This window comes from Cystoisospora suis (assembly GCF_002600585.1).
Source record: "Cystoisospora suis strain Wien I chromosome Unknown contig_82, whole genome shotgun sequence".
NCBI classification, from domain to species: domain Eukaryota; phylum Apicomplexa; class Conoidasida; order Eucoccidiorida; family Sarcocystidae; genus Cystoisospora; species Cystoisospora suis.
In genome coordinates this window covers 1-22922 of record NW_027152884.1, presented here as the reverse complement: position 1 = coordinate 22922, position 22922 = coordinate 1, and the positions used below count along the sequence as shown (strand labels likewise).

At 46.1% G+C, this 22922-nt stretch overlaps 3 protein-coding genes across 3 annotated transcripts in view; 2 read left to right on the top strand and 1 right to left on the bottom strand.

The window, feature by feature from the left end:
* CSUI_000184 (concanavalin a-like lectin glucanase family protein) overlaps positions 1-1450 on the top strand; it is a 13318-nt gene extending 11868 nt beyond the window's left edge. The window contains exon 8 of the mRNA XM_068060418.1: positions 661-1450. Within this exon, the coding sequence (XP_067927605.1) occupies positions 661-1127 (467 nt within the window). The 3' untranslated portion in view covers positions 1128-1450. The remainder of the gene's footprint in view (positions 1-660) is intronic.
* Positions 1451-3572: 2122 nt separating this feature from the next.
* Positions 3573-5807, bottom strand: CSUI_000183 (uncharacterized protein; the record flags this gene model as incomplete). Its single annotated transcript, XM_068060417.1, has 2 exons — positions 3573-4717; positions 5216-5807. 2 exons carry the CDS (start codon positions 5805-5807, stop codon positions 3573-3575), a joined length of 1737 nt encoding a protein of 578 aa, XP_067927604.1.
* A 1611-nt stretch (positions 5808-7418) lies between these two features.
* On the top strand, positions 7419-15603 carry CSUI_000182 (hexose transporter). The gene is made up of 2 exons (XM_068060416.1): positions 7419-7909; positions 8541-15603. Exon 2 carries the CDS (start codon positions 8746-8748, stop codon positions 10438-10440), a length of 1695 nt encoding a protein of 564 aa, XP_067927603.1. The 5' UTR covers positions 7419-7909; positions 8541-8745; the 3' UTR covers positions 10441-15603.
* The last annotated feature ends 7319 nt before the right edge of the window (positions 15604-22922 follow it).

Sequence of the window (22922 nt, the reverse complement as noted above, 5' to 3'; positions counted from 1 at the left end):
GGTGGTCTTTCTCTCTCTCTCTCTTTTCTTTTTTTTCTGCATTTGACCTCGTGTGTGTCTTGTCGATCAATGTATCTACTATCTTCGTCATACACCGCCAGACTGATACACCTGAAGCGCACTCCTAAGAGACAGTCTGTGTAGTATCTTTATGTATGGGGTGACGTATGACTATGCATATGTATTGATGAACGAAATGCATGCAAATGTCTACATGTGTGTATGGACTCATATATAGATCGATCGGCGTGTAGGTTATGTATGGATGGAGAGTTTTCTCTGCTTGATCCCTTACTATGAGAAATGAATGGTCTCTCTTTCTCCTGCTGCCTCAGACACTTCGACGATCGCTTGCGTCTCCCTATGGCAATCCTAGTGTTCTTCTACCTTCATTTTCTCCCTACTTACCCTACGTCTATGTTTAGGCATACCTGTATACATCTATAAAGGAGAGAGAGGGAGTCGTATATCCCCATATATATATATATATACATGTATAGGTACTGCTTGGTATGAGTTTGATCTTGGAGATGACCTCTTGGCTCTTCTTTCTTTTCCCTTTAACTTCTTTTTGTGTTCTTTTCGTCTCTGTAGTTATTCATATCTGTAGAATAATGTCTACACCCCTTATAGTTGGACGGTGTGTGGTTTCATTTTCAGGTGTCTGTACATCTCCATCTTCGCAGACAGCAAGAAAACTTGTGAGAAAGACAAGTAGCAAGAAAGCTTACTATTCTCCTTTTCTTCAGTCAACGGCATCTCTCTCGAAAGAATCCTCGGGATGGCACTGCCTGGGGGTGACGTGCGAATCGAAGTTTCAGTTCTTTTACTTAGACGGGAAGTTCAAGGGAGCTGTCCCTGCTGTATGTACAAGCTCTATCACATGTCTTGGGAATGCGAGATCTTTACAGGGTGACTTTCTTGTTCCTTTCGGGTGTTTCAATAGTATTTATATCTACGATGAGGCGATGCCTCCCTCTATGATCCGAGATATGTATAAGGAACATACACGCCTTCTTAAAACAAAGTCTTTTGACCCTCCCCTCTCTTCAAGTGACGAAGATGAAGACGACGATGACGAGAGTGGAGAAGAAGAAGAAGAAAAAGAGACAGCAGAAAGAAAGTAAAGAAAAAGAGCAGAAAGGGTCGGGGGCTGCTGCAATGAAATGAGAAAGAAGAAGAAAAAGAGGAAAGGATAGAAGACAAGAGAGAGAGAGAGAGAGGTTCTAGAGAAGGATTGCAAAGTTCAAGAAAGATCACGAAAGAGGAAGAGAGAGAGAGAGAAGAAGAAAAAAATACTAAAGGAGAAGAGGATACGCTGAAATACCCATCTGAACAGATCTTCTGTATAGATATACAAATAGGTTCATGAATATACATACATGGTCATTCAGTGTAAGTACATGCGTATACCTTCAGGCATTCTACACACTATATATCTACATATACGTCTGTCTATCTATATATATATATATATATATGGAGTATTGATGTCTTGTTGCGGTAAGCAGGGTGTGTATATCACATACATACATACATCCGTACATGCATATATACATACATATGTATCATCTAGGTGTGTGGAGGAGTGTCATCTTGTCGTTGCTGGTAATAGGAGAACTCATGGGGTTGCTCGGAAGGTGACTTGTGAGTGTCCCAAGTGTATTTGGAGAGGTTTGAGAAAAGCCACACTTTTCAAGGGAGAGTCTTGTCCAACACAAACGAGAAAGATCCGGCATTTGGATGGCGTGTACGTGTATGCTTTTTTCAGGTGTATGTACACCCGAAAGCATACCTACACTTGAAGTCTGTTTCTGTTGATCGGTCTATGTTATTCTGAACTGGATGCATAGGTGTCTGGGTATCTACCTCTGCATAGATATCCTTTCGTAAGAGAATACGTTTTTTGTTTCCTCCTAGATGACCGCATGCAAGGGGGATGAAAACTGAGAATGTTTAATCGGTTCTCGGGATCTTACGTATGTTTGCCCTGTGAAATGTCACCCAAGACTTGAAAGCGGTTTTTCTTCTTCCTCTTTGTTTCTGTCTCGTTACAGGGAAAGAAAAAGAACCTCCGTACTTCATTCTATCATATTCAGTCTCATCGTAGATAGATATATATTCGTATATATATATATTTATATATGTATATGTATATCTGCATGTATGTGTCTATAGATGCTGTGAGTTGTAACTGATGGTTTTTTATCTTGTCACGTTAACTTTCATCATCTTTTCACCAAGTATAAGCCGACTGTCTTTCCGTTGTAGCTCGGAGATGAGGGAGAAGAGAGAGAGTTCTGTATGTGTTTTACTTACTCTCTCATTCTTCGATCGCTCCGTATTTTCTGCCTTTCCTTGTTTCTTTAAACCACCCTCTCCCTCGGGGGTCATTCGAGCAGGAGTGATGTATGTATGTATGTGTGTAAGACATCTCCGTCTTGTTGTTTCGAGGAAGTCTCCATTTCACCAGTATACATGGGTAGAAATGAGAAAGAACAGCTAGCTAGCTACCTACCTACCATCGACTTATCTTCTTAGCTAGCCAAGTCTCGGTACAGTGACTGTGTGCTGAGAGACTTACGCCCTCCTTAGTCAGAGGAGATAGATTGAATAGACGGAACGAAGAGAGAGTTTAGATATTCTGCTCACTCTAAAAACCAATAGATGGATACACTCTAAGCAGTGGGAAGAGTGCAATACAAACATTGGAGAGCAGTGCGAACTACCCTGCAACGTTTCCTGTCTTTTTACACCTAAACGATATGTGTGTGGAGGTATCCTCAGGTAGAAATATTCCGGTATGAGTTTCTCTCCAGTTTTCTATCCTCTCTGACTAGACTGCCGAGGACACATTCATTTTCGACACATACAAGTGCCATGAGAAGGATCCTTCGTTTTATCTCTGTCCACGCTCTATCAGTAGTGGGTGTAGCGGAAGGGCGAAGGTGCATGTACGGCCTGTAGGTCTGCGGGGCGACAGATCCAATGAGCGAAGAATCGTACCGCATCCTTGCTCTTCACGTGTCGGGCTTGCAGATGATGAAAAAGACAGGAAGGGCTTCGGCTACCTGTTTATATTCTCTAGGTTCGGTTTGGATCACCCGATTTGTAAAACCTGTTATACCATGAAGTGACCGGTTGCTTACCAATCCAACAAGAAAGGTAGCCGAGAGAAAAACTTTCTCGCCTGCCTATGAAGGAGACCCGCCGTCGAAACGAACTCACATTTCTTGAGAAGACGGAACGAGTTCGAAAGAAGAGAAATGAAACAGAACAGCGACTGACCTGAAACAAAACATACACTAACCGAAAGTGAATGAAACAAGAGAAAGAGCTAAAGAATTCTCAGATTTCATCATTCGAAGGGGAAACAAAAATCAAGACGGAAACAATAGAATACAGAAACATCCACCCGCCGGCACTGAGCTCGAGTCATAGGTGAAGAGAACGGAAGCTTAAAGTTCCAATCCAGTCGAACGAACACTCTGTCCGTTCTTTGTGCGCGTGATGAGATGATTCTTGTGAACGCGATCCACGCTTGGTCAGACACCTGGATCAAGGACATCTTTTCATTTACTTTCTTCGTCCTGTTCTCTTCCTGATTGATTCGCATACCTCGAGAGAGGTGTGCTGGAAGAGAAGAATGAAGATACACTCCCGGCGATCTTTCTGGAAAACCAAGATCTCTCTTGTTTAGCCAGTTGTTCGCCTCTACCAAATAGCTGAGAGTTTGCAGTAGGAGAGCCTGTTTCATGGGATGATCGCATAGATTGTCCTCTCTCATCTACATGAGAAACGACAGGTCTATCCCATTGCATGTCGAGTTCTACCGGTCTATCGTGTGATTTGAAAACCGGCAAATCTCTTACGTTTACCTCATCATTGGAACTATTCCATCCAACACCACAACCCGTAAAGAGCTGAATTTGAAAAACTAAAAGCCATCCCATAAGTGCGGGTAAAATGAAGATCTGAAAGAAAAGGAGTGGAAGTTGCGAAGGCGGTGCCTCAGCCAACTTCTCATAGGGATTTGTATACGTTTGGAACTTTCGAGATACATCTGTCGTTTCTCGACCGTCGTGACCACCGTTGTTTCTTGTAGCCAAGTCTAGCGCTTCACGTTGAAGTGAAGTTTCATAATCCGTGAACAATCTCTTAAGATTCTGTACGAGTCTATCGGCAAGAACAGAATCGCAAACAACGATGCTTAATGAAGCTTCGGTTGTCTCTCCCGCTTGCAAGTGATCTGGTGTCGCGCGGAAGGAGGGAGGGTTCTTTCTCGGCATGATATCTAAAGATTGATTGTGAAGGGTCATGTCAGTCTCTAAAGAATCTGTCCCTGACGTCTCCAGTTCCGTGATAGACGCGGGAGAGGAGAAAAGCTTCTCTAAGAGTTTACCAGCCATATATCGTGATCGCTCAAGGACCAGGGTTTCAAAGCCTGGTGGAAAATGGAGCATAAGCTGATGGTGGACGAGAGAGGCAGCGCTCATCAGGTTTTCTTCCCCGTTTATATCGGGCAGCCGTCTACCTTTCAACCTTTTACTTGCTGCAGCGTAGTCTATGTAAGATCTCAAGTAATTTGGATTCTGAAGTAAGTGTCGGTGAAGACGATTACGTGTCGATGCCCGAGGGCGGTCAAGGAACTCGACGGTGGCACCAACGGCGTTGGCAGCATCGAGAGGTTGCCTCAAATCTGACAAAGGAAGGAAACCTGAAAAAGAGATGAAGACACCCACATGGACGTCACAGCTGTCGTCAAGCATAGTGATTGAGATTTCTTCTCGAGAGCCCCTTTCCACCATGTCTCTCTTGTGAAGTAGTTCGATTTTCTTGACAGTCCCTCCGTACTCTCTGGTGGGCTGCATCGGTGTTTAATACACACAACAAACATGAGGTTAACCTGCGTTCAAAGTGAAAGCAGGTGGTGACTTCTGAGAAGGAAAGCTTCAATCCATGTCATCTGTTGCTACTTCTCCTTCTCACAGGTCTATCCTAGAGCAAGAGGAGCATTCATGAGGACCGTGCCAGAGGGCTAGATGAACTGAGTATACATGATCTTGACTGAAGTGACTCCGGCAGTAAGGCTATTAAAAGCTTGCGCGCATCCTGCCTTACCAAGTGCTCAAAGTCTCTTAATCTTCCTCCTCGTTACTATGCTGAGCCTTCTTCATGGTGTAGAAGACTTCAGCAGAAGATTAAACAGCCTTACCCCCGTGAATGTTCTGAAGGTATCCAACTGAAGCGCTGTGTAAGTGAGAATAGCTGGACTTTCCGTGTCCCAACGGAAGTCCAACATCACCACCACCACACGAAGACGAGGAGGCAGTCCCCGCCAATGTGCCAGGTGGGTTTCCTTTCTCAGGAGGATCTACTGAGAAAAAAACAGTCGAGGGGGCGAGCAAACGAATGAGTTGAGCGGCCTCGTAACTCGTACCGCAGCCTCCCTCCTTCCCAGCAGCCCCTGACGACATGTGTCTTCCTCTCTCTGTTGCATGAATGGCTTTACCATTGCCGTGTAATATAGGATAGACGAGAATTCTATGATGGCCAAGGGTTATGAAAGGCACATAAGAAGGTAAAACCTCTAAGATTTCTTCCCTCCTTTTCTTTAATTGATCATTGTCATCACCGCATTTCCTGTCCTGCTTGTCACCGGCACCATGAACACCTCCTGAAACCTTCTTCCTATTATTATCATCCGTATGGGAGACTTGCCACTCAGTAGAGATATGGGCTACATGTGGTTGCGAGACTTCTTCAGTTTGCGGCGCCAGGGTCGAGCTAAATCGCCTAACTGACATGTGAGGAGTAACCAGCCTATGCGGTGGTTCCCTTCCCTGTGATCTGTGGACGTGTTTTTGTCGAGCACCCGCAACGCTGCGCGGAATGGAAAAGTACGCTAAAGTAAGGACACGGGAAGCCCGGCCAAAAGTTGTCGCATTTGTCATGCTCCAAGAGAGCTGACTACTCCTTCCAAGCACCTCCCTCACTCCCAGTCTCCACCACCGCCCGCGGTGAATGGCATTCATCTTCCCGGCCTGAAGCACCGGTTCGCCAGATGGGAAGATCGTCGGATTCCTTGGCCGAGGATTTACGCAACAGCCCCCCGCGCTGGTTACCCAATGAGACGTCCGACTCTCTGCCTAGCTCGCCATATCACCTTAGTAATGGAACCAATCACGACAAGAATCCCTGTGAGTTCTGTTGCTATGCTTCGTTTCCCTTGGTTACTGGATTGCTACTATCGCTATCAGCAAGAAAAAAAGAGCGCAGCACCAGGCAAGAAGAGTGAACGGTAGATATGCGCGACATGCCACAGAGAACCCTCTGCCATCTTTGAGTAATGTTGAAGCCCTGTTCAGAACGACCGCAGTACACCAAAACGAGGAGCCAGGCGGAGATGCACACGAGTCCGCGCTATCGCATTGCTGAGAAACGAGACTATGGCACCGGAGAAGATGCAAGTCGCAGGCCCACGAGAAGCAACCTGTGCACTAAGTCAGGAAAGAACCGTGTGAAGTGGTGCCACGACGGCGCACATCACCGTCATTGCCAGGCTCGAAGACACACGACAGAGAGAGGCGCAGATGTGTGCGGTTAGGGACAACAACACCAAGAAAAGAAGGAATCTCGGGGAGAAGCTTCAGAATTGTGAAAGGAAGAGGCGACACTCTCTGTGTAAACGCCCGCAACAAAAACGAGGAAACTTCTGATCTGAAAATGTAGTGGTGGTCGCTTATGCTTGACTGTTGCTTCGTGCTTTGTGCTTCTACTACACCGATGTTGCAACAGCCATGGCGAACTACATCTACCACCCTTAGCTTTCAAACTTTAGTATCTGGCGGACGGGCATTCGACCGTTTGGCCCTCTAGACCTTGCATGCGTTTCTTCACGTTTCGTAGTCCACAGTGTGCCGGTCAGACGAGCTGGGCAGATCCCAACACTCTGCTCCATTCCCGTTTCTCCGAGATCCTCTAAGAGGATGAACACATGCGAATTCCATTGAGTCCTCTTATGAATGCCGGACGTCTTCACACTCACTAACCGGAGTATGGTTGGTATCTTCTGTTGCTTTCCTTTTAAGGGTCGAAATGTACGGGCGACCTCTAGGCCCTAACGAAGTCTCGACCCTTCAGAGTACTCACTACGAGGAAGCGCTCCATGGAGCTGCTGATCCAGTAGATCATCTTGAAGAACTAGACGAGTGACCTGGGAGACCAGGCCGAAGCCATTCCGCCTGACCCAACTGGGCAGAAAGCCACTCACTAGCTAACTCCCCTCTCGCGATGCGACGCGGCAACTACTAGTACACGTATGACAACTAGTCCCACTATGACTGCAACCCCGCACCGCTCCGGATCTCTCGGGAGATGCACGGAGAAGGGTGGGGCAGGGGCGGTTGCCCCCCGCCGTCCCCTGCTTTTTCCCTCGGGAAGCGTGAACTGAGGGTCAAAAGATAGCGATGTGACAGGAAAGGTCCAACGAGTTTGTTAGGAAAAAGAAAAAGCCTCAATCCTAAAGCGCAAGGCGATGATGATGGTGCAGTCACCAACACTTGGGCCCGCACTCTCTTGGTGGTTACTACTCGACTTCCGGCTGCGGCTGCTGCTGCTCCTCCTGGTGCTGCTTCCGCCTCCGTCCCTCGCCCCCGGAGGGTCCGGTGAAATGCCTGCCGGCAGGTGTATATACACCTGACCCTCCCTCACAGCAGTCAGTGCCTGAGGGACGCAGGGTGATGAACCTCCGGTAAATCAATCATACCTCTGAATTTCTGTTAGATCCACTGCGGTCTTTCCAAAAAGTTTTGACTTTTTTTTCTTTTGCGCATCTTCATCCACTTCATTGATAATTAGACGGCCTGCAACTTTCCAGGAGAAAGATCGCGCCTTTTCTCTTTTCCGGGTAAGTTGATAGCAGCAGGCTTTTGATGGGCCCTACACCACCGTGACACGCTGTTGGGGCGTGGGTACATACAGCATCATACACTGCGTTCGTCGGACTCCCGTTTCCGGTAGCGAAAATGCTTACATCAAGTATTCGGTTATTTAGATCATCTTTTGCCAGTCTTTCTACGTTATGCGGACATCTCCGAACACCGAAGGGGAAAGAGTCAGTCCCTCTGTAGCGGCGGAGTCTAGACGTCATCTGGGCAGAGAGACACTACGTACATAGCGCCGGGTGCAGTGACCAAAAAGCAGTATTTCTTCCGTCTTTTTTCTCTTCCGTTACCATTCCCTATCGCTCGTGGTAAGGAGACTCGGTCGTGAGAGAAAGCGCTTTCTTTCCGGGATCTTCCGTCTCTGTCGATTTCCCCCGAGATCCTGCCGGCCGGGGGCGTCGCCCGTTTTCTCGCGTCTGGACCACTTCTACAGTTTGAAGGTTGGCGGCTTGTTCGTCTCTGTTGCACGGTCGACTTTATGAACAGGCTAAATCCATCACTTTTGGCATTGCGCGTATTCTTTCGTTGCTTTCGATTCCTCTACGCAGTTCTTCTCAATTAAATCTCCGCTGGTGTTTTGTCGTTTGTTTACAGATCCCTTATTATCTGCCTTCTCGAGAGTCGTTTTTCTTGAAAACGAGAGGTGCGACTTGTTCGTTCGTTCTTTCTTTCTCCGACGGTCAACCCATCGGTTCATTTTTCTTTTCTTTCGAGTGTCATCCATATGGTATAGGGGTGTCACCACCATTCTTCTTGACCTGTTTTCAAGGCGTGGGGAAGAAACGAACCTACCGGGAAAATGGCAACGCAAGATATGCGTGAGAAGTCCCTGAAAAGGGAGGCTGAATCTTTGTGGGATATCCCACCAGATTCTTACGCCGCTAAGGGATGTCGCTGTTGCTCAACGGCATCACAGCTAGTTATGGTAGCTGTCTTAGGTTCTTTCCAGTTTGGCTTTAATCTCTCCGCCTTGAATACATCGAAGGCTTTCATCATCCTTGATTTCGGATGGTGTAAAACCGAAGAGGGAGGTCATTATTCCGACTGTAATACAGGATTAGTGTATGGCTCTCTTATTAATACAGCTGTCTTCTTAGGTGCATGCTGTGGTTGTCTATTAGGGAGTCGCTTAACAGACTTTGGTCGACGGAGCGCTTTAATTGTCACCCATTTAATCTGTACATTGGGCTGTATTCTTTCTGCTTTCGCGGAAGGGTTCCCAACACTCCTCATCGCGCGTCTCGTTGTCGGTGTGGCTGTGGGATTGTTTACAATCTGTGTACCTATGTTCATCTCTGAAGTGACACCTTCAGATCAACGTGGGTACTATGGGACATGGCATCAGCTCTTTATCACTATCGGGATTTTCTTTGGGACTCTACTAGGTCTAGCTTTTGGAAATGCTCCTGCAGGAGATGAAGTCTATGTGTTGACCGATTTTCAGAAGTTCTGGTGGAGAATTGTCCTAGGACTTCCTGTCTTCATCAGCGTTTTTGGTATTTGCATGTTATGGTGGGTGTATCCTTTTGAGACACCACATTTCATGGTAGAGAAGAAGCAGAAAGCACGTGCTTTAGCTCTTTTACGTGAAATCTACGCACGTGAAGATGTAGATGAAGAGCTGCAAAAGATCGTCCGTGGTCGGTATCAACAGAAAATCCAGAGAGCTCAACAGTTGAATGTATGGAAAGCATTGGTCCATCCCACCTATCGCGGAGTCATTCTTCTTGCATGTCTCCTGTCGATTATGCAGCAGTTCTCTGGTATCAATGTCCTTGTTGCTAATAGCAACAATCTCTATTCATCTCTGAAACTTCCACAGAATGCGATCACGGGATTGACCGTCGGATTTACAGCCCTAAATGTGGTTCTCACCGTAATTACCGTCCCTTTAGTTGATCGCCTGGGTCGTAGAACCTTATTACTGTTCTCTCAAGCTTGCATGTTCGTGGCGATGTGCATTGCGTTCGTCGCGAATCTCGTTGATCAGCATAATACAGCTGTTCAATGGGTGACAGTTGCATGTGTCTATGTCTTCATTGTCGGATTTGCGGTGGGATATGGTCCAGTCCTTTGGATCTATTTACACGAAATCTTCCCCCCAGAGATCAAACAGGGTGCCGCGGGTCTCGCGTCCGCCTTGAACTGGGTGGCCACCGTTGTGATTGTCTTGCCATCGGATTTCTTGTTGAAGGAGGGCTTCGCTGTCTTTGTCGGGATCTGTACAGTTGCTCTAGCCATCATCTTTTTCATCACTCTCTTCTTTGTTAAGGAAACCAAAGGACTCTCCATTGAAGATTCTCCTTATTTCAAAGGAAAGAGCCGGGCGATCAGCAGTGCTAGTGGCTTCGGTGCGGGAGCAGCAGGGGGTGACAGGTGCTACAATCACGTCGGTGTAACCGCAGGTGCGGGGGGCCCTGGCATGTCTTCTGCACCCGTGCCCCTTGCAGGCAAGACCGGTGATTTAGCTACAGGAGGGACAGAGATGGTGTAGTGAATCGTGACATTCTCGAAGTGGCTTTCTTGTTTCTTGTGATGAGTCAGTTATGTCGATTGTCCGTGCGCGTTTAAGGACGGGTGGGTGTGTGTGTTCTGGTTGGATGTCTGTTAAAAGGGCAGGCGATGTGTCCTTTCTTCGTCTTTCTGTGATGCTTTTTTTTGGTTTCTTATGTGGTAGGTGGTCGAGAGGTTCTTTCTCGCTCTTGACCTTTCCTAGAGAGGGAGACCAATCGTCATTTTCGTACAGCTTCTCTCGTGTTTCTCCTCGTCTTAATTAACTGCGCTTCAGAAAGAACAGGAAGAGGGGAAATTGCGGGGATGAAAAAGCTGCAAGAAACTGAGCAGTTGTCCTCGTGTTTTGTTGGTCAGGTGGGGGGGTACAGGGGAGTAGAGAAAGAGATTTCTTGCCTTTTCTCACTCGTTTCATGACACGCCTTTTTGCGAGGAGTTATGGGCGGGAGGGGTTGGTTTGTCGATCTACAGCTTGAAAAGGGCAGCACCAGTCACGCGGGCAAGACGGAAGACTCGTATTGTCTGTCGCTTTTGATATGTGTCATTGTCGGGGTGGGCAGGATTACACCGGGGTTACATCACTATCTCCGTTTCCTGAGTCGTTTTCCTTTCTTCACTAAAAGTCCATTTTCTATAAAAGGGAAGTCGTAGTTGTATGTGGTCGATATTTCATTCATTCTCCCTTTTCGGCGATTTCCCTGACCTTCCCACTCATTCTTCAGATGAGGTCACAGTATCGTAGAGTGCACCTGGGGGAAGACCAAGACTAATTGAGACAGCAGAGCGAGGTGGTTTTTTTTTTCTCGTCTCGTTCGAGATGAGTGGCTAGACAGACGGACATTTCTGAAGATGGATGTATAATTATGTATAGATAGATGATGGAGGTTAGAGGGGGGTTTGTCAGAGGGGAAGAGGTGTCCATTTTAAAGAGAAAGTAAGACCAACTTAGATATCTGTGGACAGGAGATCTCATCTATCTGCTGGGGGATATCTTCGGGGGGGTGTTCATCTGGAATAATAAACTCTGTTGCAGATAATACTCTAATCGTTCGGACTCTAGTAGTTTCTGTCTGAATGCATACATGTATATGCATGAGGGAAGTCTGGCTGGCTATCGACACGGTTATCATTACCTGGAGAACATCATAATCCATTTATTCCGGTTATCTTCTTTTTTTCATGTGGTAAGAGGAGGACAAGTCTTGACGGAGATGGCGCCCTGTCAGTTGTAGAGAGGATGGCAAGCGAGCCGTGAGCTTTTTTTTAACGCCAGTCCGCGCTGTATTCTGTCATGCTGTACGGATGGGATGGCGGAGGCGGAGCTCCTCCATAGCGGCACTGATGGCAGCGAGATCTGGGCGATAGGTGTGTACCGACCGTGGCTCACTAAGCTCGCAGACGACCAGTTGAAGAAGTGAGTGTGCATGCATGGAGGAGGAACTTAGGATTGATGGGGTATGTCACCATTTTCCGCAAGGAGGAGAGAAGACTCTTCTCTGGCGTCTTTGTGTCTGTCTCGTTTCTCTTTGGCTGGTTCTTTCCTTTGTCGGCCGTTCATTATGGTGCTTGTCTGATCTCTCGTCAGTGAGGGATCAACAGAAAGGAAGGCAAGCACCCCGGCGTGTTTTTTTTTTTTCCTTTTTTTCAGTTAGAGTGAAAATGCATTCCCAGTTCTTGTAAAAGAGTAAAGAGCCACAACGGTGAGGGACAGTCAACTACACGGATACACACGTCAGCGGATTTTCCATACACCATTCCTCCACGTCTGTGATTGAAGAGGATCCATCGAAACAATGAGAGTAGTACTAGGTTGAATGTAATGAAGGCCTTGCATGTCTTTCTTTCATTGTGGGATGAATTCGATAGAAGAAAAGCCGTCTGATGACCGGGGGATACGGATAAACAGAGAGGGCCAGCAAAGACACCTTTTACACAGGCGAATTTTTAGTTACGTTTTCGATTGTCATTTTTGGTCAAATCATCGGTATCACTACATACGACGTCTACAAAGTTGGTGAGTGAGTGAGTGATTTGTTGTCTCGCACAACGGAAAGGAGGAAAGAAAAACCGGTTACTTGCTGTAGGGGGCGGGTCGTGGTGTTACTTTCATGAAGGCAGGAGTAGTACTTCAGGCGAAGTAACAGTCGCGTCGTGTTGTCTATCACCACTCATTTCGTGTGATAATGCTTTACCGACGGAAAGAGGAGAAATTCTTCGTTCAACTCGTTATTCATCTGTCGGCGCGGTGGGACGCGTCTCATCGCGCAGTGTCTATTGGTATGCAGCACATAGTTGGGATGAGTGGACGTCGTCGTCTTTCTTCATGGTATTATTCATCACCTCTGTTGAGCTGCCCGATCGGAAAGAGATTTGGTTTTTTGTATTATTCACTAGTTGTTCTGAGAGCTTGACGGTGTCATTTCCGGAGTTTCTCTGAGATATCATAACTATCTATCTGTGGTCATAAAGAAATAAGCTACTTGCGTGGGAGCGATGATGCTCCCCGTTGTTTCATCATGTATTGGCGTCTGAACCCTTAGAGATTGGTCAGACTTAGACCTTTTACTGCAGAGAAATAAGTCACTAAGTAGATCGGCGGTCGGCAGGCTTCACTGGTAGGAGTGAGTAGTCATTCTGGTGGATGTTTGGACATAAGGGAGGTCAGAAAGTTTTGATGCACGAAGCAATCCGTAGTAGGATTTTGGAGAGTCTGCTGAATCAGTTGATGAGCGCATGGCCGCATTGGGCGAGAACGAAGGCCGATCAATGTCCTGATCGGGAAGCAGCCGACGAGCAGCGCAGCCGTAGCCGGGACATCGTTGATTCATGCGAGGTGATAGGAGGTAGTCGTTCTCTACGGTTGATTCAGCTTAGCAGAATAAGAGCAAAAACGCGTGCTTAGACAAGTCACTCGTGCGGTGGTCAACGATCAGAGTACGAGGAGAGTAAACAGGAGGACGCATGGTCCGGCATTTGATAGTTTTGTGGGCGGTGTGACAAGGTGCGTGACAACCGTCATACGTGTCTACACGGCCCGTATAAAGGATGGCGCGCCACACGAAAGTAAGGTAATTTGCTGGGCTCTCATGAAGGCCGGTTTCACCTCTTGTTCGGGCGCGTCGTGAGGTACCGTAACTACGCTGATGTGGCTTCATCAATAGGGAAACTTCACACCCATCACCGAAAGAAGAGGCCTATTTCTCTTCTGGCAGATCACAGGCGAAGAAAGAAAGTGAAAATGCAAGTTGGAGCCATGCAGGAGCGACGAAGTCACTAGGAGGGAGCATGTGCCTGTAGAGTTTGTTGAAGTTTCACTCCTAGTTTAGTAATGGGGATCGCACAAGGCGGTTCCGACTTCATCTTTGCGTTCGCCAGCTCTGACAATTTACGTGCACGAAGACAGAAAGGGTTCAATAGCAGTAGGAGTGTTACGCCCGAGGAGGGCGGAGAAAACGGGACCACTGGTAAACTGAACTGACAGTCACCTGACAACAGCTGGAATGGCGGCGTCTCATCCTAGCCACGCAACAGGCATGGACTCCTCATTCAGTGGCACGATAGTTTCTTCCTGTCGCTTAATCTTCTTTTGCAATGCTAGCGGCAGCTGGTGGGTAACAAGGGGAACGGGATGAGACACCGACGTGTTCGCTGTTGTTACCGTGACTGTGGTTCAGTTTACCGCCCGCGGAAGAAGCACCAACATCGTAGTTCTCTTCCTATGGGTCTTATTTCAGGAGCATGTTCCCTTCTTTGTGACCGTCAACCTACCGAATCAAGTACGTTTTTGTCACAGAGACGGCGTTAACATAAGCTGTCGGGGGAAGACGGGGTAGAAAGAAAGAACGATTGCTACAGGCATCACCACTTCTCGTGTGATCTGACACCGCTAAAACTTCTCTCTTTCCCGTTTCAGAACACTTGAAGCGACTAGGTGGACACCTCTCGTTCCGATAGGTTGTACCGATAACTCAGAAGGAAAGATACCCTTAAGAAACTCCCTCGCACACGAAGAGCGCAAGCGACTTCCGGATAGATCAGTCGGTTAGAAAAAGCATAACAGCAGACTGAAACGTGCCTTTCGGCGGCGTAACTACCGGTCTGCCTCTGTGTCCAGTTTGTTCTGCCACGATTTCGAACAGACGGACACTCGTATATCGACATCGAGAGAACTGCCGATCCGTCCATACTACATTAGACAGGTACTAAGGTGTCAGGTTCACTCACCATGTTACATTGAACTGAGAATCTTCTTGAAGTTTGAGGTAGTTTAGGGCAGGAACTGCAAGTGGTCCGAAAGCACATGAGGCTGCCTCGTCACCTCGGAAAGACAGAGAGGCTGATTCCCCCTATCATACCGCCACAAAGAGCCAACAAGAGAATCCCTGGAGTTCCGCGGGAGAGTATTGGAGTATCAGGACGAGCATCTTCATGACGGCTATTCTCACTCTGTCTAGCCCTCTCTTGTCGGCTTTCTCGACCTGGGAAATATAAAGAGCCCAGGAGGAAACCCCAGACACTGCAATCCTTGACTTTCCTTCTGTTTGTCTGATTCTTGTTGGAAAACATCCTACTGAATAAACTGCGGTCACGATTTGATGGATAGTCGGTAGTTCTGTTCACCGGAAGGCCTAAGACTTCTTCAGCTTCCTTTGGAGAGACCCCGAAACTTCGGAGTTCTTCATACTGTGCATGTAGGAAGGCAGGTTCGCCACCATCATATTCTCTCGGTATACCATTGTTCCGCGGCTGTTTTGAAGCACACTTCTTGGCAGCACGCGAAGACATCTCTTTGTTTGCTCGGTCGCGAATTGCCTCATCGCTAAGACGACGTTTGAAAAGATTCTCAAAAACTTTTGTCGTCGCTATATCATCCTCTGTGGTGGTACCGCCTGGCGATGAAGTTTTCTCGTTCCCCTGCGTATCACGCCTATCATCCCGCTGATAACGATCGACCCAAAAATGCCTTGCTTTTGCTTGCTGTTCTTGCCAGTCTCTGACTTGCTGTTCTTGCACTCTTGTCAGCCTTCTCATATAGACACTCGCACTCGTCCACGGTCCTTGGTCGAATCGATAATACCCGTTTTCTCCTACGAAGGAATATCGAGGATACGCGCTCTGCCGACTGCCACTACGGCCATTCTTGTCAGTACGTGTGTCCCCCCTATGCTGGTGATTGTTCGAGTTCTCTTGATGGATCTTGAGATGAGCTAATGCGGCTTCATAAGCCCACTGTAAATCTTCAAAAGAAGCAGCTAGCTCAGGCAGAGAATCATCATATTCCACAGAAAACTGTTTCTTCGTACCACGGAAGGAGAAGAGAGAAGACAGAGAATTTGTTTCACTCGCAGAAGGACTTGTCAGTGAGGGCGAGGAAACACCGCCATTTCCAGCTAGAGAGGACCGAGAAGTGGAAGAGAGAGAGGTCGTGTGATAGGTGTCAGGATGAAGTTTCTTTGCTAATCGAAAGTAAGCCTTACGAACATCCTGTTCAGTTAGTGTGGCTATGCGCGATGACTTTTCTTTCGGAGTGGTTTGCCGGTGGAAAGACAGTCCCAGCAACTCAAAAGGATCAGGAGGAGGTACACTTGCAGGCCATGAAGGGGGGGCGTGCGGACGAGGGGAAGACGTGGAGAAAAGATGAGAGCATTCTATTGGAGAAAAGCGATGCGCCTTTTGTTGTGTTCTGTTGGTATACAGCACCGCGCGGGAGCAGTGAACATTGTAAGTGGTGTCGGCCTTTCGCCTAAAGTGGTGGTGGTCGAAAGGTCTCTTCAATGACAGAAATGCACATCTTCCCTTCATGATCTATGTATCTATCTATCTATCTTTATATCTTTGATCTATCTATCTATCTATCCATCTACGTAGCAATGCGTACTCATCGCTCTGTCGGCTATGGGGCAGCCCATAGCAAAAGCAGTAGAACTACCATTTCACTAGTACTCCTCCCGATGAAGACGTGAGTGGTCCAGAGACATGAACTACTGGATGATCATACTAACGACCTTGCTTATGGAGAGAGGTGAACACCGAAGGCGAAGAGTGAGAAACCTTTCCCAAGATCGTCAACTGTCGCTTTGTCAAAACGATTGAGAGAACAGAAACCGTCACCCGCCGACATCATTTCTTCACAGCCGAACAAGAGACGGATACACCCCCCCGATGCCTTTCCCAGCAATGGAATCACCCAGGGGGGGAACAACGAACTTGCTAGAATACCGTTCAGCTTTGAAGCTCAAGAGAAAGAAAGAGGGGATTCTTCTCTTCGTCTTCGTTCTTAGTCGTTAACAGAAAAAAGATCTGTCATCTCACAGGGAAGACGGCGAAAATCATCGCAACAAAAGGGCTCGTTGATGCACTGGGCCATAACAGATCGAAATCAGGTGTACGTACACCCCAACGAAAAGTCCCGGCTTCAGAGGCGGTCGTCGTAAGCAAGAGAAAGAGGGGCTTAGTTTCTTCCTCCAGCTGAGGATTCCTTTCAGAACCGCATAGAACTTGCTAGTACGAAACTCCAGAAGCTCCCTGTTCGAATGAAAACACCGTAGTTACCAGGTCGCCGGCGGTAGCGAGCGTTTTCTTTGTCCCTATCACCCCGCCTCTTTCTTCGTACACACCTCACCCATTCATTCGCTCACATAAAAACGAGGGCTTCCTCGGAGGAACGGGTTTCCGCACCCCGTGTCCGTACATATAGATGCAAGCTTTTCTCTTTCTTTGCTGTTGCATGAGAAGGTGTACCAAACACTAGAAAAAAGAGATGACGTAAAGAAGGCTATGGACATGGAACCTCACAGAATCGTCATAACGAAAGCAGTAACACCGGGGTGGTTACCTCATTGTCACAGATAGAATAAAGTACTCATTGCAGAAAGACGTGGAATACGTTTTCGTGACTTTCACAAGTTCAGAGACTTGAACGCTCTTCCTTTCGAGAAGCCAGATACCTTCGAGAGGTGAGTGCATGAGCGGTATGCATTGTCATCATTCGATGAATGCATGAGGTGTATGGTCACCTGAGCTCTTGTCTTTTTCGTAACATTTCCTCCTAGTTGTTAGTCTTGTATTCCTTTCTTATCTTCACTCTTCTTCTCCTTCACCTTCTTGAAGAAAACACTTCAGTAGACTCCTTCTGTGCTTCGTTATTTTCGCGCCAAAGCCTTCAATCTCCCAGTGACTTTTCAATTCTTCTCCCGCTTGGTTTCACCAGCAACTCATGCAAGCATCTCTCCGCCTATTTCTCTCTCTCTTTGTTTCCTCCCCCCTTCTTTCTTGCTTCCTCTCTCCTTTCTCTCTTCTCTCCAGACTACAGACAGCTCATCCGGTACATATCCAGTCCCTATTCTTATAGTCTCCGCAATTTTGTCAAAGACGGTCGGGCATATCAACCCTGAAGAAAAACTCTCATGACGAAAACCCTCCAGCCAACAGTCTTTGAGGCAGCTTGTTCTTGTCTTCTCCTCTTCCTGTCTTCTCTCTCCGACCTCTCTTCTCTTCTTCTCCTCAGAGGACCGGACGTCGATCTTCTTCTCTCCTGCCGTCTCCTCCCCTTCATCCCTTCTGTAGAGTCAAGATTTCTCCTACTTCACATCAGACCGTTCAAGGAACCCCCCCGAGTCGGCAGCTCGTTTTCTTTTCTTCTCTGCTTGTCCTCCTTTTCTTTTTCGAGAGTAGAGAGGAAGACTCACAGGGAAGAGAAGAGGAAAGAGAGTTCTATGTCTTATTCCGTCAGAGAAGAAAAGCATTCATTCCTAGAGAAGGGGGAAAACTTGAAGTGCGAAAGAGCACAGACAAGAAGCGCCTTGCTATTGGTTGCCTTTTCTTTCATTGTGATGAGAGAGATAAGCAGAAACGAAGATTTCTATGCTAGGAAGAATGATCTACAGCCATATATAAAGAAGAAAGACAAGAGAAGTCTTTTCTTTTTCCCCTTTCCTTCCTCGGCATCTCATGAAGTTGCTCATGTCTTATCGAACACATTGAATAGGATATCTCCATCTGTCCTTCTTTCCGTTCTTTGGAGAAATATAAGCCTCTTTTTTCTCCTCTTCTCTCTTCTTTCTCGCTTTGCCATTCGCTCCCACTCCTTTCTTCTCCTCTTTCTCACAGTAACCTTCTCGCCCTTCTTCTCTATCTCTCACTTAAGTTTTTTCTTCTTTCTTGCTCCGTAGCTTCAAGTTCTCTCACATTCCTCTTCTTTCTTCTCGCTTAAAGCATTGTCAGTCTCTCCCTCTCTATCTCCGTTTCTTCTTCTTCTCCTTCGCATCAGAGTTTCTGTACGTCCTCACCCTCTTTCTCTCTTTCTTTCTCTCTTCTTGCCCGTCTTCTCTTTCTTCTTCTTTTTCCTAGCTCCTCTCGCCTGCGGCACCTGCCTTTCACAAAGGATGTCCATTAAGACCCAAGAAAAAATACTCATCTATAGAGAGATATCCCTGTAGAGGCGCCTCACCACTAGAAGTCATCTTTTTCATAGCTCCTTTTTATGCATCATGATCGACTCTCTTCTCCATTCAGTTGCCTACTTCCTTTGAAGCAAAGACGTCTTTTCGAAAGGGGTCTTTCTTTCCCCGGAGTGTATCTCTTAGCTGCCTACCACTGCTTCTCGGCTTATATTCACAGCCGAAGGTGGATATCCCTGTTTATCTCGCAAAAGACCGTCCGTCTGTCTCTCTCTATATCTATCTCACACACACATCTGCCTGTACACTTGTACGCGCACTAATATATGTATATGTTCACATATGTATACATAGGTATACAAAGTATATATATATATATATTTATGTATATGCATAGGTATACATGTATACAGACAAAGCATATATAGAGAGAGAGATAGAGCGATAGATATTTGAAAAAGAGTGAAGGAATTCATGACAAATCCTCGTGTATGTGTGCACTTGTATATATATGTCCAAGTTATATATGTAGCTATCTATATGTATAGATGTATATAAATCTGTATACATCGATACATCTGCTTAGAGGCTTTGTCTAGACGGACTGTCCCCCATGGGTCTTTCCGAGCATAACTTCTATCTCCAGTCACCATGCAAATTCTTCTTCATTCAGTGTCTCCTCCTGTCTCCTTTTTCTTTTTCTGCATCTTCTATCTCTTGTTTCGTCTCTCTCTCATATCCCCTGTTTTTCTTCTCTCCCTCTATTGCTCTTTTTCTGTCTCTCTGTATCTTCTTATCTGTCTCCCTGTAGACTATTCTTTATCCATCCTCCCCGTCCCACTCGGCTTATATTTGGAGAAACGCCTATCTAGATGAAGGAGAGAAGGATTTCTGCTGCGTTGTCTTTTGCTGTGTCGACAAGATGAATTTCGTACGTAGCAGCGTCTATCAACAGGAGATTACGGAGAAAGGAGTTCGAGAGAAAGAAATTGCGACGAGGAGTAAAGAAGAAATCGAGTTAGAGGAAAGACTTAAAAGCTTGCCGGAATTCCAGAGGCGTAAGAAGAAGCTCTTCTTCTTGAACTTTGTCTCTCTTATTCACCAATGAAGGAGTGGAAAGAATGAGGGAAGGGCAACTTCTGTTGGCGTGGGGATATAGGTACTCTTCCTTATCGAGAACACTATTCTTCTCTTCCTATATCGATGTAAGTGTATCTATCTGTCTATCTTTACTTCATCTGTCTATCTATCCATCTTGTATCTATCTTTAATCTATCTATCTGTCTTCACTCAGTCCAGCTGTCTATCTGTCTATCTATCTATCCACCTTCTATCTTATTATAATCTACCTATCTAGTTTTTCTTTCTTCTTGTTTCTCTCTCTGTTTATCTTTTAGTGTGTATCTGTAGCTAGCTATCAAGACAATGAACGGAATTTCTTCTTATTTTTCCTTTCTCTTTTTCTTCTGTCTTTCTGCTGCGTGCATGCAGAAGATCATTTCCGTAGGTAAGTCTCCTTCCCCCTCTGAATGCATACATACCTATACACACCAGTAATAAAGAGACAGAAACATTCTCTCTTTCCTTTCTTCCTTTCTTCCTTTCTTTCTGAATCATCTAAGCGAGCGGATGTGTATAGACAGATCTCTCTCTTTTCGATTTTCCTTCTTCTTCTTCTTCCTCTCGCTTGTCTTAGAGATCGCCGTTTTCTTTTCCTCTCATGCCTGTATTATGCTAAGGGCGCAAGAGTTGTGAGGTGTATATACACCCCAATCACATCAAGCATAAATCACTCGTATGTTAGTTTGGTTGCCCATGCATCACAATGGCCACTAGACAAGAAGTTGAGATAGTGTTTGAGCTACGACAGTACCGAGATGTGTCTTCTTCATGTCTTGGGGTGTATGTACAGGCGATTCTCAGGCGAGGTAGGGGAGACAGGCAGAACCAAGAATACAAACCGATGGTCATTGCCTGAAGCACGCAAGATTTTTAGGAATGAAATTCAGTCAATACCTGTCGATACCTATATATGAAGATAGATAAAATAGACAGTCAGCTACCTACATCCAATGTAGATGGTTAGGTAGACAATTCAGGTTCGGCTTATATACGGAAAACCACGGGGATGTCAATGTGTAGGAAGCGAGGTCTCCACGCTTGAAGTGGTCAAAGTGTGTAGACATTCACGTTAGCTGGAGATATTCTCTATCATCTGTGATTTGATAGACGTGTCCCTATATATATATATATACGTGTGTACATATATATATATATATATTTATATATGTACATGTATGCTATCTCTAGGTCTGAATCTGTATGTCTAACGCGCTTGGATGAAGCTGTTCTTTTTGTTTCTCTCCATTGCTATTTGTATTAATATGTATCCTCCGCCTCTAACTATCATTTTCTCTAGTCAATAAGAATTTGATTTCCTGACTTTCTTTCTCAGGATAGGGGGGTCTCCTGTAAAGATATCTCTATTGAGGCATGGACTCTTCTTTTCCCTACTACATACACAGGCGGTTTCTCCCTCTTTTATCTAGACGTCTTCTTTCTGTTTCTCCCCTACTCTCCATCTATCTGTCTGTATTCTACACTCCTTAGATCTATCTATTCTTTTCTTTCGCATGTGCTATGGAAATTCTGTCGATCTTCCCCCGCAGCTTCGCCGAAGTTCGATATGAAGATCCTGTCTATGGAGAAAAGAAGGATGGATTTAACCCTGACGCACCTCCAGCTGTATGTCTCCTTCTCTCTCTCTCTTATCTCTCTCTTCTCTCTTTGCTTGCTTTTCTTCTTACCTCTGTTTCTCTTTCCTTCTTTCTTTCTCACTCTTTCTTTCCCTTTCTTTATTTTCTGGTGTCTTCGTGAGTCTTCTCTATTGATGTATGTCGAATGCGTTTGCGTCTTTATTTTTCTTCTTTTCTTGTTTCATTCTCTTGAAGAAAGAAAGGATGAATAAGTCTTGATAGAGATACATGAAAGTTGGAAGGGAGGAGGAGGAGAAGAAGAAGTAGGAGGAGAAAAAGAAGAAAGTCTCCAAGACTGGTGGCCTGTCTTGCATGTCGTCTTCATAGGTCTTTCTACCTATCTATCTTTTGTCCCTTCCTATCTTCTTCATCCCTCTCCATTCTCTCTCTTTCTCTTTCTCTCTTCTCTTCGGCTCGCTGTCTGTACCTCCTCCTATCACTCTAGTTCTTCTTCTCCTTCTTCTTCCCTCTATCGCTTTCTTTCTTTCTCCTTCTCTTGTCATGATCATCTTCTTTCTCTTTTTCTTCTTCTTCTTTTGTTTCTCTATCTTATCCTCTCCTTCCTCTTCTTCTCCTACTTCTGTCTCTTTCTGCTATGTCCATTTGGCTAGGTTACAGAAGAGGAGTTCGAGTATTATGAGGCCTTAGCAGCTCAAGAGCGTCGCCGGCAACAGAAGCGCCAGAAGGAAGAGAAGGAAATGCAAAACGAATTTCTCCAAGCTAGAAAAGAACTTCTTCTACTCCAGCAGCAGAGAGCAAATGCCTCCTCCTCCTCCTCTTCGTCATTAGCTGAGGAATCTTCTGGCTCTTCTTCTTCTTTTTCTTTGAATCATCGTCTTTCTTCTCCATCTTCTTCTTCATCTCCTCTGCCTCATTCGTCTGTCTCAAGCAAGACGAGGAGTCTTCTTCCTGCAGGAGGTTCGTCGTCTCCTTGGCTCTCTTCTTCTTCTTCTTTGGCAGGTCTTTACAGTAGCAGTAGCAACACCCGTTCGAGTCTGAGTTGCTATGGAAGGAAAGGTACGGGTAGAGGGGGGGAGGGGGGAGAACAAGAAGGAGAAGAAGAACAAGAGGGTCAAGGCAAGCATTCTCGGTCTATATCTTCTTCTTCTTCGATGACAGGAGGGAGTATCTTCGATTTAACGTCTAAACATAAGTTCGCAAAGAAAAAACGAGAAAGGCCAAAAATGAACTCTGCTGAAGACGTAAGTAGAAAGTCTTCTCTCTCTACCTCACCCCTCACACTTCTGTCATATAAACAACTTTAGACTTATATAGATAGATAGATAGGAGAGAGAGTGGTACAAGTTGTG

Excerpts from the sequence above, each read along its gene's own strand:
- CSUI_000182 (XM_068060416.1), top strand. The coding sequence starts at position 8,746 with ATGGCAACGCAAGATATGCGTGAGAAGTCCCTGAAAAGGGAGGCTGAA.